Genomic DNA, 16542 nt, shown 5'->3' with positions numbered 1-16542 from the left:
CTATTTGCATCTTGGAGACTTTCAAGCATCACTGCACATGAAAGACATTACTGGCCAATCAATGAAGTCTTTAGGCAGTTCTCACTGGAGCAGAACTGGCAATCTCATTGACCTGGATCAAAGCCGACAAAGAGGCAGAAGAGACAACTGCAGCATGACCTAAGTGACAGACAGATACACCTTTCTTCACTGGTCAGCTGAAAGCCAATTCATCCTCAGTGATATCCCAAATCAGATCTCTCTGTTGACATGCTAAGTGCAATGGAGGTAATATATACTATCTTGATCGTTGGTGAACTGACTATAGGAGTTTGGGGAAATGGATTTATTGTACTGGTTAACTGTAGTGGCTGGATCAAAAGGAGAGATATCTCCATGATTGACATCATCTTGGTGAGCTTAGCCATCTCCAGAATCTGTTTGTTGTGTGTGATATCTTTAGATGGCTTTCTTATATGCATCTCTCCAGATACATATGCCAGTAGCAAGCTAATGAGCATTGTTGATGTTTTCTGGACACTTAGCAATCATTCAAGTGTCTGGTTTACTTCTTGCCTCAGCATCTTCTATTTACTGAAGATAGCCAATATAGCCCATCCTCTTTTCCTCTGGCTGAAACTAAAGATTAACAGAGTCATCCTGGGGATTTTTCTGATGTCCTTCCTTAGCTGTATCATCATTAGTGTTTCATTGAATGAGGACTTCTGGGATCCCTTCCAAGTCAATCATAAGGAAAACATAACTTGGGAACTGAAAGTGAGTAAAATCCCAGGTGCTTTCAAACTGCTTATCCTGAACCTGGGGGTTATCATTCCCTTTGTTCTTTGCCTAACCTCATTTCTCTTATTACTTTTCTCCCTATTTAGACACACCAAGCAGATGAAACTTTATGCCACAGGGTCCAGAGACCCCAGCACAGAGGCCCACATGAGGGCCATAAAGGCAGTGATCATCTTTCTGCTTCTCTTCCTTATGTACTATGCAGTCTTTCTTATAGTAACCTCTAGCTTACTGATTCCTCAGGGAGAATTAGTGGTGATGTTTGGTGGCATGATAGCTGTCATTTTCCCATCAAGCCATTCATTCATCCTGATAATGGGGAACAGCAAACTGAGGGAGGCTTTTCTGAAAGTGCTAAGGGTTGTGAAGAGTTTCCACAAAGGAAGGAAACCTTTTGTTCCGCAGAGAATCCTGAATACAAGGAGAAAGAAATCAACAAAAGATCCTCTCCCTTCTCCCAATTAGCTACATTCAGTTTTTATAGATGCTATTAGAAATCATTAATAGGGACGCCTGAGTGGCTCAGTTGGTTAAGCGGCTGCCTTTGGTTCAGGTCATGATCCTAGCGTCCTGGGATGGAGTCCCATATCGGGCTCCTTGCTCGGCAGGGAGCCTGCTTCTCTCTCTGCCTCTGCCTACTTGTGATCTTTCTCTCTCTGTCTCTCTCTCTCTGACAAATAAATAAATAAAATCTTTACAAAAAAAAAAGAAATCACTAATATCTATATCTATTATTATCCTAAATTTTCCTTTGTGTTCCTTCACATTTCTGTCTTGTTTAACTTTGAATCAAATGTTATTGAGCCACATATATTTCTTGGCCTTTACAAGAAAAAATGAATCCAAACCCCATGCTAACATTTCATATCATTGCCTGAATGCAAAGAGATTCTACTTCTTTCTGTCTGGTAAAGGCCTTGAACTCAAAAAATAGAAGGATTTTAGGCAAATAAGGTGCGGGGAAGAGATTTTAAAATATATTAGTCCTTCCTATAAAATCAATCATGTAAAACCTGTCTACTTTGTGCTGGAAGTCAGTACTTACCTTTTCTGCCTTGTCTTCTCCATTTCAAAATGGTTCATCTTCATATGGAGCGAGAAAGGACACTCTGGTGAGATCTTCCCTAGGGTGAAATACAATGTAAAAAAAGGGGGGTGATCTCAAGAAAAGTTTGATCAGGAAAGGGGACAAGGTGACAAGGGGTGTACACTTAGAAATATGCATATCAAAACCACCCTAGCCAGTTTTAGGAGTCAGTTCTCAAAGATGCTTTGGAATGTTTTCTTTCTTTTCTTTTTTTTTTTTAACTCAAGAATCTTTGACGTGTCTTTTTTTTTTCTTTAGCATCATTCTCTCTTCTTTTCTGTTTCTTGTAACATTTTAAAGACAACTAGGTTTCCTTAAATTATTAATTTCATGCTTTCTTAGTGTACGCTATGCATGCATAAGAAATAGGAAAATAGTACATATGTTTCTTACATTATAGAAATACTTAAATACAGTTAGAAGAACCTTAGTTTATGTGATTTGTATTACCTAGATTTAAATTTATTGTGGGTTGGTTCTCCCAAGAAAGAACAAATCAATTTAATAGTAGAATTAGTCCTATTCCCTGGAAATATAATTCAGTAAATATTTTCTTAAAAGTGATTTCTCCATCTAGAGAAATGACTACAATGTAGAATGTGAGATTATAAATCTTATAAAAGGGTTTGATTGTAAATAGAATAATTTAAAATATATTTTCTTAATTTTACATGAAAATGTTCCTTATCCAAGAGATGACATTTCAGAAAGTGAATTGTCATGGACAGCATTTCCCGTATTAAATAAAAATAAACATAGAAAATCTTTATCTAGCATCTTTCACTTTTATTAAAAAAAGTCCATTGAGAAAAAAATGTTTAGTAAATATTGCCATGTGCCTGTCTAATAACAGTCATTTATAATTAGATTTGTATCACAGCCTTTGTTAATTAACTGCTTATAAGAAAACAAAATTATTATCCTCTGACTGAAAGTTAATTTTCTACAACTGACTGTACTGATCATTTCCAAAATCAAAATTCATTTCCACTAGGGAACCCGACTTTTGATTAATTTATAAATATGGTGAAGAAAATGTGCTTTCATTTGCACATTGTGACTTTTATGGAATACATGTTTTTGTTTGCTTTCTGTGGCTCTGTATTCAAAATTCAATTTGACAGGTCAAAGTGTACAGAACTTAAGAGCAAGAAGCTTGTTGCAAATTCATGAAATATAATCTCTTAATTTGTATGAGAGCAGTTTCAACTCAGCATTTCCCTTATCACTCGCTAAAGGTTGATGGCTATAATTTGCCCGAGCTCAAAGCTAGTCAAACTGTTTGGAGCAACCATTTGGTTTAGTCCTCATGAATGGAGAAGCAATTCTATTTCAAAAGAAAGCTGCTTACTTCTGGAATTATATCAAAGTCAAAATAATGGATGAGATGATGCCTGTCTGCAGTGATATTGGAGATCGGGGTGTTCTCCTTACCAACATGCTCAGTATAGAAGACAACATCTTTGTGATCATTATAACTGGAGAATTCATAATAGGAATGTTGGGGAATGTATACATTGGACTAGTAAACTGGATTGACTGGATTAAGAAGAAAAAGATCTCCTCAGTTGACTATATCCTCACCAGTCTAGCCATCTCCAGAATCTGTTTGCTCTGTATATTGGTACTAAATGTCATCATAATGGTATGCTATCCAGATTTTTATGAAAATGATAAACTACAGGCATTCATTAGTATCTTCTGGACACTCACCAACTACTTAAGTACGTGGTTTGCCACCTGCCTCAACGTCTTCTATTTGCTCAAGATAGCCAATTTCTCCCATCCGCTTTTTCTCTGGCTAAAGCGAAGAATAGACAGAGTGATTCACTGGATTCTGCTGGGTTGTTTGGCCATTTCGTCTTTGATCAGCCTTATACTAGCAATGACACCAAATTATGATCATGAGTTTCATAAAATTGTAAATCCTAAAAGAAACTGCACTGAAATGTTCAATGTGAGTAAAAGTCAGTACTTCCACTCATTGATTCTCTTTAACCTGTTGGCAGTTGTCCCATGTACTGTGTCATTGATCTCATTTTTCCTTTTAGTTATGTCCCTGTGGAGACATATCAAGCAAATGAAACTCAGCGTTACAGGCTGCAGAGACCCTAGCACAAAGGCCCATGTGGGAGCCATGAAAACTATGACTTCATTTCTCTTCCTCCTTTTTGTATACTATGGGGCTTCTCTTTTGGCGACTTTTAGCTACCTTATGAAAGAAAGCAAGTTAGTTGTGATGTTAGGAGAAATGATAGCAATTCTCTATCCTTCTGGTCATTCACTTATTTTAATTATTAGAAATAACAAGCTGAGGCAGGCATCTATCAGGATGCTGAGATATGGGAGAACATCCTGCATGATGTAAAATCTTAGCTTTATAAATGGGCTTTGCTAATAAAAAACACATTTTCATTTTTCCCAGTTATCCTGTTTATTTCGGGTACACATCTTTAAGTGTTCTTGAGACACTTAAAGGGAATATATATATATTAAAGGGAATATATATATCCCTTTGTCTGTGTACAATTCAGATTCTCATCTTCAGATGCCCTTTCCTCCAAGAGTTTGAGAGCTCACACTTCGCTTGTTGCCTTCTTACTGTAGATGTTAGTCATGTACTGCCTAGTTAAGTTCCTTTAAGATTTTACGTAGGCCCATGATAAAGAGCACTGAATTGCACTAATTGCTTTTTCATTTTTTCCTTATCATATACTTTTTTCATTGCTGGGCCTTAATTTTGCTCCCTTCATGGCTCTGTCAGGTCACTCCCCTTTGGCTTATTAACTAGGAATTCAGATCTCCCCTGTTTCATCTCTGTTCGGTGTCCCAATTATGTATCTGTCTCCTTCCAAGTGAGTGATGCTTTAGTGAGTGGTCTCCTAGATAGTATTTTCTGGTTGGCCTTATTCTGGCACCTCCTATTGATTTTCCTTGAAATTCAATGTCCTTACAAACAACTTGCTGCTCAGGCAGCAATAGGATGGGAACAGGTTCCATCCCAGTATCTCTCTCTATGGCAAATCCAAAGTGCTCTTCACAATCTGGATAAAAGAATGGAACAATTAATTTTGATCAGATTGTTTTACTCAGCCTCCTTTCTTAATAAGACCTGCAGGGGTTCTTTTCACTCAGGACATTAGAAAAGCAATTAATTGGGAAGAAATTAACATACATTATGGAATAACTACATGCTATCACTAAAAGAGTAATGTATACCATAACACATACATAGTAAATTACAAAAAAAAATGAATAAGAGTCACTACTAAAATGTTGTTCTACTGTGAACTACTCACTAGAGTAGTGTTGAAACACTTGATCTGGCATGTCCAAGTTCATGTCTGTCTGATAATGACTATGCATTTCAGGTACCACCCTTTGCTATTTCAAATTCTGGACTATTTCAATTTACTCATTTTGTTTTGTTATAACTAAAATATTAACTACCTGAAGGTTATCAATTTGTCTGCATATGATGATGTGAAATTCACTGTGGAAAGTCCTGAAATTTGCAGTCTTAAGTACATAAACTTCATACCATATTTCTAATATCCTAGCATTTAAGTTGCTATTTATTGTACAAGACAGGAGAATTGATATTCTTCTAATGGAATATATTAGTATATTCTACAAAATACCTCTTAATCCTACCCTGGAATGAACTTTACATTCTTCTGCAAGTTTAGATGAAAGAAATGTTTTTTAAGATTAGTACTTCAGGGAAGGCTTCCCCACATTAGTGTGAAGTCCTTCCTTCCATGCTTAGTTTTCAGTATCTTCAAGGTTTAAGCACCTCCACTGACCACCAAAGTTCAAAGTAATTCAAGTAGCAAGGGTTCAAAGCAGTAAGTTCTAAGTAGTAAGGTGACAAAACATTCTCTTGCAAATTTTTTTTTGTTTTCTTTTCTACTTTTTAAAAAATTGTAGTAGGGTATTTAATATGAGATCTGCACTTTTAACAGATTTTTTTAAGTGTACAATATGATGTTGTTAACTATAGGCACAATATTGTAAACCATATCTCTAAAATAAATTTATCTTGTGCAACTGAAACTTGATACTCGTTGAATAATAACTCTGCATTCTTATCTCCCCTCAGGCCCTGGCAACCACTATTTTATTCTTTGCTTTGATGACCTGACTATCCTAGATACCTATATAAGTGAAATTCGGTAATATTTATCCTTCTGTAACTAGCTTATTTTACTTGGCATAATGTCCTCCAAGTCCACCCAGGTTTTTGCATATTTCAGAATTTTCTTCTTTTTAAGACTGAATGATATTCCATTGTCTGTATATAATACATTTTATTTATTCATTCATATGCCAGTGAGCAATTAGGCTCTTTCTACATTTAGTTGTTGTGTAGGACACTGCAATAAACAAGGCTAATATCACTTTGAGATCTTGATTTCAATTCTTTTAGATAAATAACCAGATTTGGGGATGCTGGTTCATGTGGTAGTTGTATTTTTAATCTTTTGAGGAACTTTCATCCTGTTTCCATAGTAGCTGCACCATAATTTGTATGCTATACAACACAAGTATGAAGAAAATCTATACTTACCTGAAAAAAAACAAAAAACAAAAACATATCCTAAAATTTATTTGAGTAAAGGTATCATAGTTACAGAGACCTTTTATTTACCAGGGTACTAAGGAGAAGAAAATTATATGCCTGGGTCAGGGATCATTTCTAAGATCAGAGGAAAGCAGTCATCTGTGAACCTAGTTACATAATGAGACAGTTTGTTCAAAAATCAGGGCTGCATCTCAGGAATGAAGGTTTGTCTTTTAAGGAAGGATGGAAAGATACCATGTAGCCAAAGAAAGTATCAGTACCCCAGAATTATTCTATGGAAATTCTATATAGCAAAGTGTTTCTCAGTAACTCTAAATTAGAGACGCTACTTCAAATAGGAGTAGCTTGTAAGAATGAGGTAAACTTAATCATCTGTCTCTTCCCTTATAGTCTAGAAAGGCTAATGATCTAGATTCTCAGATGCAATTTAGTAAGGCAGAGGGTGTAGAGTAAATAAAAACACAGGATTTTAATCTCTTCTCTCATATGTGCACTGCTCTTGAGAACATTTTAAATGTAAAGGGCGGCAGGGGGTGGGGGGGGGTGGGAGGTTGAGGAACCAGGTGGTGGGTAATAGGGAGGGCACGTACTGCATGGAGCACTGGGTGTGATGCCAAAACAATGAACACTGTTATGCTGTAAATAAACAAATAAAAATAAATAAATAAAAGTAATCAAAAAAAAATGTAAAGGGAAAATATAAAGATAATCAATACTCCATTAGGGCTCCTTCGTCTTGTTATATATTACATCACAAACTAACTGACCATTAAATTGACTTGACTAAGAAGACAATGAGTTATTTTAAAAGATCTTGTGCATGTAACTCTTCATCCAAACAACCAAGATAAATGAGCTAAAATATTTTTTAGACCCAGATAATCTATATTCAGTGTTAATCTTTTAGATTCCCTGAAAATGTACAGTTCTCAATGCTAACCCAATTTTTGGATTTTTAGCAGTAATCAATATTCTCATTTAGGAAAATGAAGATTCCTCTACAAATTTTAATTTTGGCCTGTTTTTGTAATAACCAGAAAATCCTTGGAGTTTAGATTTGCCAGATAAAATACAGGACACCCAATTAAATTTGAATTTTAGTACTTCCTGGAAGTACTAATTTCATGCAATTTGGGACATACACTAAAAAAAAAAAATCATTCATTTTATTTTATTTTTTCAGTGAAAGATCGTTTATTGTATTTTTGAAATTCAAGTTTAACTGGGTGTCCTGTATTTTTATTTGCTAAATCTAGCAGCCCTATTGAGGTTACTAGTATGTGTCCCAGATCAATGAATCCAAAATTTGCAAATCATAGCTTTGCAAAACACAGACAATGCAGCACCATGAAAAGGAACGGGTCTAATTTGCATCCTAAAATGTAGCTCAGTCTAAATTAACCATATGTGGAAAAGTAAGGCCTGCCGATCCCGGTTTTACATACAGGTGATAAGTGCAGTGGCCAGGACAGGGATTGCCAACCACATTTGCTTCTCAAGACTAATTAGGATTTAATGATAATAGCTACAGTCTTCATTTTTCACTCCAGTCTCCATCACAAGGCAGACTACAATAAGAGAGGCAAAGGAAATTAGAGCAAAATCGAGAAGCAGGTGTACCTATTAAACTACATCAGCTCAGCTTGAAACCAATTGTTTTTTTTCTGTATTTTACCATGCCGGATAAACTGGAAACTACCTTAATGCTCATAGCAGCTGGAGAGTTTTCAATGGGGATTTTAGGGAATGCATTCATTGGATTGGTAAACTGCATGGGCTGGATCAAGAATAGGAAGACCACCTCCATTGATTTAATCCTCACAAGTCTGGCCATATCCAGAATTTGTCTATTATGTATAATACTATTAGACTGTTTCATATTGGTGCTGTATCCCGATGTGTATACTGCGGGTAAACAAATGAGAATCATTGACTTCTTCTGGACACTAACCAACCATTTAAGTGTCTGGTTTGCCACCTGCCTCAGCATTTTCTATTTCCTCAAGATTGCAAACTTTTACCATCCCCTTTTCCTCTGGATGAAGTGGAGAATTGACAGGGTGATTCCTAGGATCCTGCTGGGGTGCTTGGCCCTCTCTGTGTTTATTAGCCTTGTTGTGACTGAGAATTTGAATGATGATTTCAGGTGTTGTGTTAAGACAAAGAGGAGAGCAAACGTAACTGTGAGATGCAGAGTAAATAAAGCTCAGTACGCTTCCATCAAGATTTGCCTCAACCTTTTAACGCTACTCCCTTTTTCTGCATCCCTGATCTCATTTCTCCTCTTGATCCTCTCCCTCTGGAGACATAACAGGCAGATGAAGCTCAGTGCCACCGGGTGCAGAGACTTCAACATAGAAGCCCACGTGGGAGCCATGAAAGCTGTCATCTCCTTTCTTCTCCTTTTCATTGCCTACTATTTGGCCTTTCTCATAGCTACCTCTAGCTACTTTATGCCAGAGACTGAATTAGCGGTGATCACTGGTGAGTTAATAGCTCTAATCTATCCCTCAAGCCATTCATTTATCCTAATTCTGGGGAGCAATAAACTAAGACAGGCATCATTAACAGTGCTATGGAAAGTAAAGTATATCCTAAACAGGAGAAATTTCTAACACCATGAACAGATCTGAAGGCCCAACTATCATTTAGTAGGATAAAGGAAGACATGATGTTTCTTAGTTGTCTTTGGTTCTTGCATTAATGTTGATTTCATATGGTTAATTACTCTTCAATGTATTTAGCATATCTATAATTGTGACTTAGGAAATCTCATGTAGAGCTGATTTTGCCTCTTTCTCTCCTTTCAGAGTTTTTTTTAAGTCTCTCCTTTCAGAGTTTTTGTTTTTAAACATGTTTTGGAACATATAAAAGTTAAAGTCTTTATATTAACTGTCAGGGGAGAGAATATTTTCATAGTTAGTTCTAAATCATTTCTCTAGATGCAAAATTGTATGACTAATTCAGAACAACTGTAATAGTATCTAGTTGTTATTTGCATCCCTATGAAAAGCAGCTCACTCATGCCCATGGTCCTAGTCAGGTTTTCTCCACAGATCATCCAACTAGACTCCACCTTTGAAAAAAGTTCAATATGGTGACAGTTCTTAATCAAATGTTATGCAATTCTGTGAATGTGGCAGAAAATAATACTGATTATAATCATGGTTAAAATATGTTACCATTTGTCATGCATTGCAAATTACATACTATATGTTCTCATCACCATTTTACTGTGATCTTTTGGTTGTACAAAAGGTGTGTTTTCAAATATAATGCTCTGCTTTGTGCCTTTTGAAAAAAATATGTATTGTAATTAAAGTAAATATTGTCACAAGTTCAAAAATTATTTTGGGACAATAGGTCAATGAAAGAAAGATACTCTGTAAGTGTGAGAGAAGGAGAGTTTATACAGAAAGTTTCTATAAAACAAAGTTGGCTAAAAAAGGAACTTATTGATTGCTTACTGAAGTACATTTCTCCACAAAAGAACATACAAGTTTGCTTTTAGCAGACAAAGACTGTACCAGACACTGATTGTCAAGATATCCTTATAAGACCTTCAATCAAAAACTAATGCATTGAGATGATAAAATGTCAAAACATCAAAGAAGACATTGATTCGATACAGATCACCACTACATGCCAGGAGAATACTATTTGGATTATACAATATTACCTATGAAATAACTCTTTGGGAAATTCCAGAAAAAGCATACCATTTATGTTGCATAAAGGATATTTTGGAGTTATTAACTATGTTACTAACTAGCCTAGAATAGCCATAATCTTTGTGTGGAGAAAAAATGTAAATATTCTCATCAATAAATTTGGCAAAAATAAAACTTAATTCTACATTAGTTTCATATGTTAATTTTTCTTCTCTGAATCTGAGTGTGCAAGATAAACATTGATTAAAAGGATAAATTTTAAAGGATTTATATTGAGTCCTTTGTAAGTTAAAGAAACAGCAGAAAATTAGATGCATACACTGAAGCTTACATTCTTTTTAATATAGTCTTAAAGAATACCTGTCCCACCTCCCACATATGCAGAGACCAATATATTTGGATTTATTAGGTATGGGAACAAAAAAACCCCCTGGGGGCTAAGGGAAATCTTGGAAAATCCATGTTTGATGTTTTCATGTTGTAGACTTGAGAATTTTGATTGTTTACTTACATTAGAAACATTAACACCTTAACATTCAACTTCTCTGTAAACAGTAGCCAGGCAGAGCATACTAACTGGAAAGAGAAGCTGTATTAGATATCTCTTACTGTGCATAATTCTACTTACTGACATATCTAGGATGAAAGTGATGTAACCAAGTGGTTTATCTTCTGAGATTATATTAATTCTGAGGAATTAGGCAACGATGATAATTTAGGGTTGAAAGAAGACTTGTATTATTCTTTTACTCTGTTTGGAGTAGAGTTTTTCAGGCTTACTCTAAGAGAATGTAGCAAACAGTTCACAGAGAAGGCAGGCAAATTACTTCTTGTTTTTATTCCTCGTTTAATAAGTACACACCCACTCACAAATTGAATATCTGAGTGTTATATACGATATTGCATGCTGTAAATACAGATGAAATGTGACAAAATCCATGCTCTCATGTAATGCACAGTCATAGAAAACATGATGGAAGACAGATAATGATCATGTAAACAAACTCAGAGTTATAAGTCATGATTGATACAGCTTAGAATAACTGGAGAAGAGGAAGAGCTTTATAGAGTATAGTTAGAATAGACCTACCTGAGAAACAGATTTCAAACTAAAACTTGAATCACAAATACAATCCAGCCATGTGCCATCCTGGACAAATAATCTGCACAGCAAGTGCCAGTACCCCCAGGAGCAAGTGTTTGAGAAGAGAAATAAGATCTGAATGACCAGAGCATGGTGAGGAAAGAGTGACTGGCAAGATCATAAAAAAGCCTTTTAGGGGTGCCTGGGTGGCTTGTGGGTTAAAGCCTCTGCCTTCGGCTCAGGTCATGATACCAGGGTCCTGGGAGGGAGCCCCACATCAGGCTCTCTGCTCAGCAGGAAGCCTGCTTCCTCCTCTCTCTCTCTCTTTGCCTACCTCTCTGCCTACTTGTGATCTCTGTCAAATAAATAAATAAAATCTTAAAAAAAAACTTTTAAGTAATGAGAGGGAATTTAGATATAAGTGCCATGAGAAAACATCAAAAGAATTGAAACCACGTGTAACGCAATTTGATTTATATGTAGATTTAAATTTATTTTGGATATAAGAAGAATGGAAGAAGCACTATGTACATGTGTTGGAATGGGCAGGAGGACAATTAAGGGGACCAGCTAATAAGTTATAGTGTAGTAAGTGGTCCCTATGAGAAATCACAGTGGCTCAGATTTGGATGCTGGTAATAAAGTTAGAACATTTTTTCTCAAGATTTATTTATTTATTTGAGGAGGGGGAGGCAGAAGGAGAGAATATCCAAGCAGACGTCTCCTGAGCATAGAGCATGTAGCAGGGCTCAATCTCACAATCCATGAGAACATGACCTAAGCCAAAACCAAGAATCAGACAGTTAAATGAATGAGCCCCCCAGGCACCACTAGAATTAGGACATTTTTAAAAAGATGAATTCTATATATTGTATAGGTAAAGCTGATAGGTCTTATTACTCAAGTAAATAAAACAAAGGAATTGAAGAAGAAGAAGATTCAAAAAATATTTACATCATTTAATAATTCCGACTATACAGCTACCTAAGATTGAGTGGAAAATGTTGAAGGGGGTTGGGAGAACAAAAATCAAAAATTCTTTTTTTTTTTTTAACATATTAAGTTTAGAATATCTAGGAAATAACCAGGTGGAAATGTCAAATAGATAACTGAGTATGTGAATCTTTCACTGAGGATTGAAATAAGAGATATGTATTTGGAAGTCATTAACATAAAAAAAGAGGATTACCTAAAAACTTTCTAGAGAAGTGACAGTAGTGCTTCCATTGGTTTTGTTTTTCAGTGAGATGATACAGTGAGTGCATGCAAACTGAGACAACTCAAAGAGAGGAGAATAATAATATAGGAGAGGGATGGTAATAGCTGGAGCAATTATGTTACACTAATTATCCCTGACATTAAATGGTGGAACCCTCACACCTGAAAGAGGGATATTTAGGTGGGTGAACCTGAAACTATGAAACCATGATTTCCTGGAACCTCCAGGGCCACCAAGAGCAAACCCCTACAACCTACAAGGGCAGGAGAGCCATTGCACTCCTAAAAACTGTTCAACTAACTCAAGGTGAAGGAAAGAAACACTTATTCTCAAGATATGCCCTACAACTCCTCATTTCTTGAGGACAAAGTTTCAACACAGCCCAATATGGTAAGTAAAATTTCCATTCTAAAAAAATCAGAAAGAAACGAATGAAAAAAAACAATCAAACCAAACTAATACTCTAACATACTGCTAACAGATCAGCAGAAATAAGAAAACATGCTGGAGATTGGTCTTGAGGGTGATGGATCAAAATGTTCTCTATATTTAGGCTGGGTATGGAGAATTTATGGAGCCAGAGGCCCTCAATAATGACTTAGGGCTCATATTCTGGCAAAGGCACATAAATCCAGCCCTAATATGCTGTTAGAGGAGCTCCATGAAAGTTGGACATAATGCTGGCCTCATACACAAGATAAACTTGCTGCAATTCCCTTAATATAGAATTTCAGTTCAGGGAGATGGTAATGTCAGCAAGGATTCCTACAGAAGACTTAAGAAACCACCTCTTGTTCCCCAGGAGATTCCTGAAGAGATCTTCTTCACTGAGGCAATCATAAATGCTCTGCTGAGGGGAACACCCACATCACTGAAAGCCCATGATGGCCTGTTGTCTGTAGGCCAGACCTGGCTGATGGGAGAAGCTGCCAGGAACCTGGGTTCCAGGTTTCCATGAAACACTGGAATTGTCTCTGGGAGCACTGAACTATCATCAGCATCTTGAGCAACAAGGCCAGCCAGAGTGCTAGTCATCGTACTCAGCTGGACGAATCTGTGGTCAATGCTAAGGAAAATGGTGAACCTAGGATTCTGAGAGATAGACAGTTGAGTAAGGTGCTTCTTGAACTAGGTATGAAAAAAAATGCTAAGGAGCTTTTATAATAGAGAAACACTATTGCTTCTCAAGCTACCAACTCTTAGTCATTTCAAATTACTGAATGAAGAGAGGCTGGATCTTATTCATCCCATCCCCACAAGAGACAAGGGTTGGGATCCCACTCCTAAGTGCGCCCTCAGAGACTCAGAGAAAAGCAGTCAGTCACTCCTGGCTCCCTGCTCTCTTGCAGCCCTCCGAGCTCAACCAGCCCGTGAACGAGCATTTCTATCTCTGGAGCACAGTCCCGTTTGGAGTCTCCACACACAGGAGATTCCTACCACACTCTCCCATGCCACTTCTCCCAGGGAGAAAGGTGAGTCTCTCCAGACCTACCACATGGGGGGTTGCTGTTCAAAGAGCAGTGGCCAGACTGTGCCACGGATCATGGTTTAAGGTCAACCAAGGTGAGAGCTCACTCCTCGGCTCTGTCTCTTCAGCCACCTTCCCCACTCTGATACCTGGGAGCTCTGCCAATCTCAGACATCCCAGGTCTTTCTTTCTGTAACCCTGTGGGTCCTGAGACCACATTGAGTCCCCCTCAAACACTCCACCTCCTCTTAGCCTCTGGAGTGATGTCCCTCAGTAGAGCAGATTCTCCCTCAGTAGAGCAGATTCCTAAATGTTCCAATTTTGTGCTCCCCTGCTCCACTGCATGTTGGGAGCCATTCCCTCCCCGTGGTCTATCTTCTCCTATATCACCTCGGATTCACTTCTCCACATGTCCTACCTTCCAGAAAGTGGTTGCCTTTCTGTTCCTAGAATTGCTGCTCTTCTTCTCAATGATCGCCTGTTGAGTTTGTAGGTGTTCAGGATGGTTTGATAACTATCTACCTGAACTATTGCTTCTCAAACTTCCAACTCTCAGTCCCTTCAACTTACTGACTGAAGAGAGGCTGAATCCTATTGAGGAATAACCTTGCCAGGTTTTCATGGTACAGATTTTCCAAATTCCATCCTGCCCAAAGGGAATTACACTCACTTGACAGTCATGGTGAACTGGACAAAAAACGGTAATTAGCTATGTAGAGAGATGTTCAACAGCAGATATGACTGGGCAGTAACAACTGAGCAACAGCAATGCCATCATGAGCATCAGGAGACGAGGTGGGACAAATCCTTCAGTGGCTTCCCTGCGACCACACAGCCACCTTGGGGTTATCTACCTCATTCTCAAGAATCAAATTGGGATAGAAATACTTAGCATCTGTAGGACGCAGACCCAACATTACTTCAGTTCTAGGACCTAGAGAGTCTCATCCAGTGGTACCAGCCAACTTTGATGCACTTGTTTGTACTGTATTTATTTGTCTTCCGTCCATCAAATCCTGACAGAACAGCATTCCCCAGGCTGCCTGAGAGGTCTAGGTAAAGGAACATAGAGGGCGGAGGAGACCTGGAAGAAAGACATGTGGGAGCTGGAGACAAATCCTTCCCATGGCAGAGAGGTGGAGAGAAGCCAACACCCGGCAAAACAACCCCTTCGTCTCTGAAAGGGGAAAGTGTGGGAGAAGAGCCTTTCCTTCAGAGACAGGTTGCTGGCATAACTAGTGATGAGACCCCAAACACTGCCCCCAGTATAGCTCCAGAGCCATCCACCCACACAGTGGCAGCTCCAGCCCCAACTGAACTTGGCTGCTATGTCAATATCCCTTGATATGGCCATGGTGCCGAAGCTGGGGCTGGGAAGAAGTGAGGTCAGGGCACATGGGGCTGCCAAGTTGTGGAAGCTGACATCTCTCAGTGTCTCTGGTGGTTTTAGCACCACTACAGACAGTGATCAGCTCAACAGTTAAGAGCTGCTCCTGACCAAGAAGGGGGAGAGACCAACTCTGCACAGGCCAACATTTCCAGGGGATGAAGGAAAGAGACCGGGTCTGAGTGCAGAGAAGACAGAGCTGAAAGCCTTTGTCTTCAGCCATTGGAGACACGTACCAATCAGGTGCCAGCAAGGTACAAATACTCATGGATTGGGCTTCTTCTCAAAGCAGTTCTTGCCTAGTGAGGTGTACATGGTCAAGTTTGGGGTCATTCTTATTCTTGGCTCCCTGGGCAGACACCAGTGAAGGCTGTAGTCTCTCTGACGGCCTTGGAAGAACCATCCAGCTTCATTTTAGAGGACAAAATACGTACAGATATCTCGTTATATGAGTCTCCTGCAGGCCCATCATCACTGTGTGTGGGGAGAATTCTTCCCCAAATCGTATCAGGATTTCTAAGTTTCAGAAAATGTAGGAAGTAACAAGATAAGCTGGATTTTACCTTATATATGGTAAAAATCTAAAAAACCTAATTGAAACTTACATGAAAAGACCCACTTCTGTCCTTAGAATCTGACTGGGTAGCAATTCTCTCTGACTGGCAATGAAGTGGGGCTAGAGGACAGGCTCTTCACAAACTGCTAGAAATGTGTTGCCTGCAACTTTAAGTATGGCAGCAGAAACTCAACTTTAGGGAGCATTTCTCTGTTCAGGTAGAAGCATCTACTGAAACCCTCAAGGTCCAAAGTAGGCAAAAGAACAACTTTGGCACTCTCTTCTTCATGGGCCTTAAATGACCATCTTTTTGGCACCGAGGACATGAGGGTGCATGGAACATTCTTCCTGTCCTTAAGGAATAAAGATCTAAGGGAAGATTTGACTTCAACATGATGAGGATCACTAGCAGAAAGGTGGCTAAAGAAGGAATTAAGAAAACTCAGAGCAGGGAGAAAAGGAAGGCTTCCTACAGGAGATGCCATGAGACTTGCAGTCTGGAGAGCAGTGTGGAAGAAAGTAGAGGGAAAGACCTGGCTCAATATACGTGTGTCGCATAATCTCGTCAATGGTCTAGGAACCCGGAGTGGTCCCGAGGGATTGAGGAGAAAAGAGAGAGATGAAGCTGGAGATGTGGGTTATTTCCAGCTTGTGAAGAATGTTGTGACTGTCAAACTGAATGTGTGGTCGGTTCTATGGGAAACA

At 38.3% G+C, this 16542-nt stretch overlaps 3 protein-coding genes across 3 annotated transcripts; all 3 read left to right on the top strand.

Moving 5' to 3' along the window:
- Positions 1 to 249: 249 nt before the first annotated feature.
- Positions 250 to 1245, top strand: TAS2R9 (taste 2 receptor member 9). The gene has a single exon (XM_046013687.1). It carries the CDS (start codon positions 250 to 252, stop codon positions 1243 to 1245), a length of 996 nt encoding a protein of 331 aa, XP_045869643.1.
- Positions 1246 to 3305: 2060 nt separating this feature from the next.
- Positions 3306 to 4235, top strand: TAS2R8 (taste 2 receptor member 8). The gene has a single exon (XM_046013882.1). It carries the CDS (start codon positions 3306 to 3308, stop codon positions 4233 to 4235), a length of 930 nt encoding a protein of 309 aa, XP_045869838.1.
- A 3893-nt stretch (positions 4236 to 8128) lies between these two features.
- On the top strand, positions 8129 to 9067 carry TAS2R7 (taste 2 receptor member 7). The gene has a single exon (XM_046010969.1). It carries the CDS (start codon positions 8129 to 8131, stop codon positions 9065 to 9067), a length of 939 nt encoding a protein of 312 aa, XP_045866925.1.
- Positions 9068 to 16542: the final 7475 nt, after the last annotated feature.

This window comes from Meles meles, chromosome 7 (assembly GCF_922984935.1).
Source record: "Meles meles chromosome 7, mMelMel3.1 paternal haplotype, whole genome shotgun sequence".
Classification (NCBI taxonomy): domain Eukaryota; kingdom Metazoa; phylum Chordata; class Mammalia; order Carnivora; family Mustelidae; genus Meles; species Meles meles.
The sequence above is the reverse complement of the archived record's forward strand: the minus strand, read 5'-3'. Positions and strand labels throughout refer to the sequence as shown.

Bases quoted from the DNA above. Each gene is read 5' to 3' on its own strand.
- TAS2R9 (XM_046013687.1), top strand. From the start codon at position 250: ATGCTAAGTGCAATGGAGGTAATATATACTATCTTGATCGTTGGTGAA.
- TAS2R8 (XM_046013882.1), top strand. From the start codon at position 3,306: ATGCTCAGTATAGAAGACAACATCTTTGTGATCATTATAACTGGAGAA.
- TAS2R7 (XM_046010969.1), top strand. From the start codon at position 8,129: ATGCCGGATAAACTGGAAACTACCTTAATGCTCATAGCAGCTGGAGAG.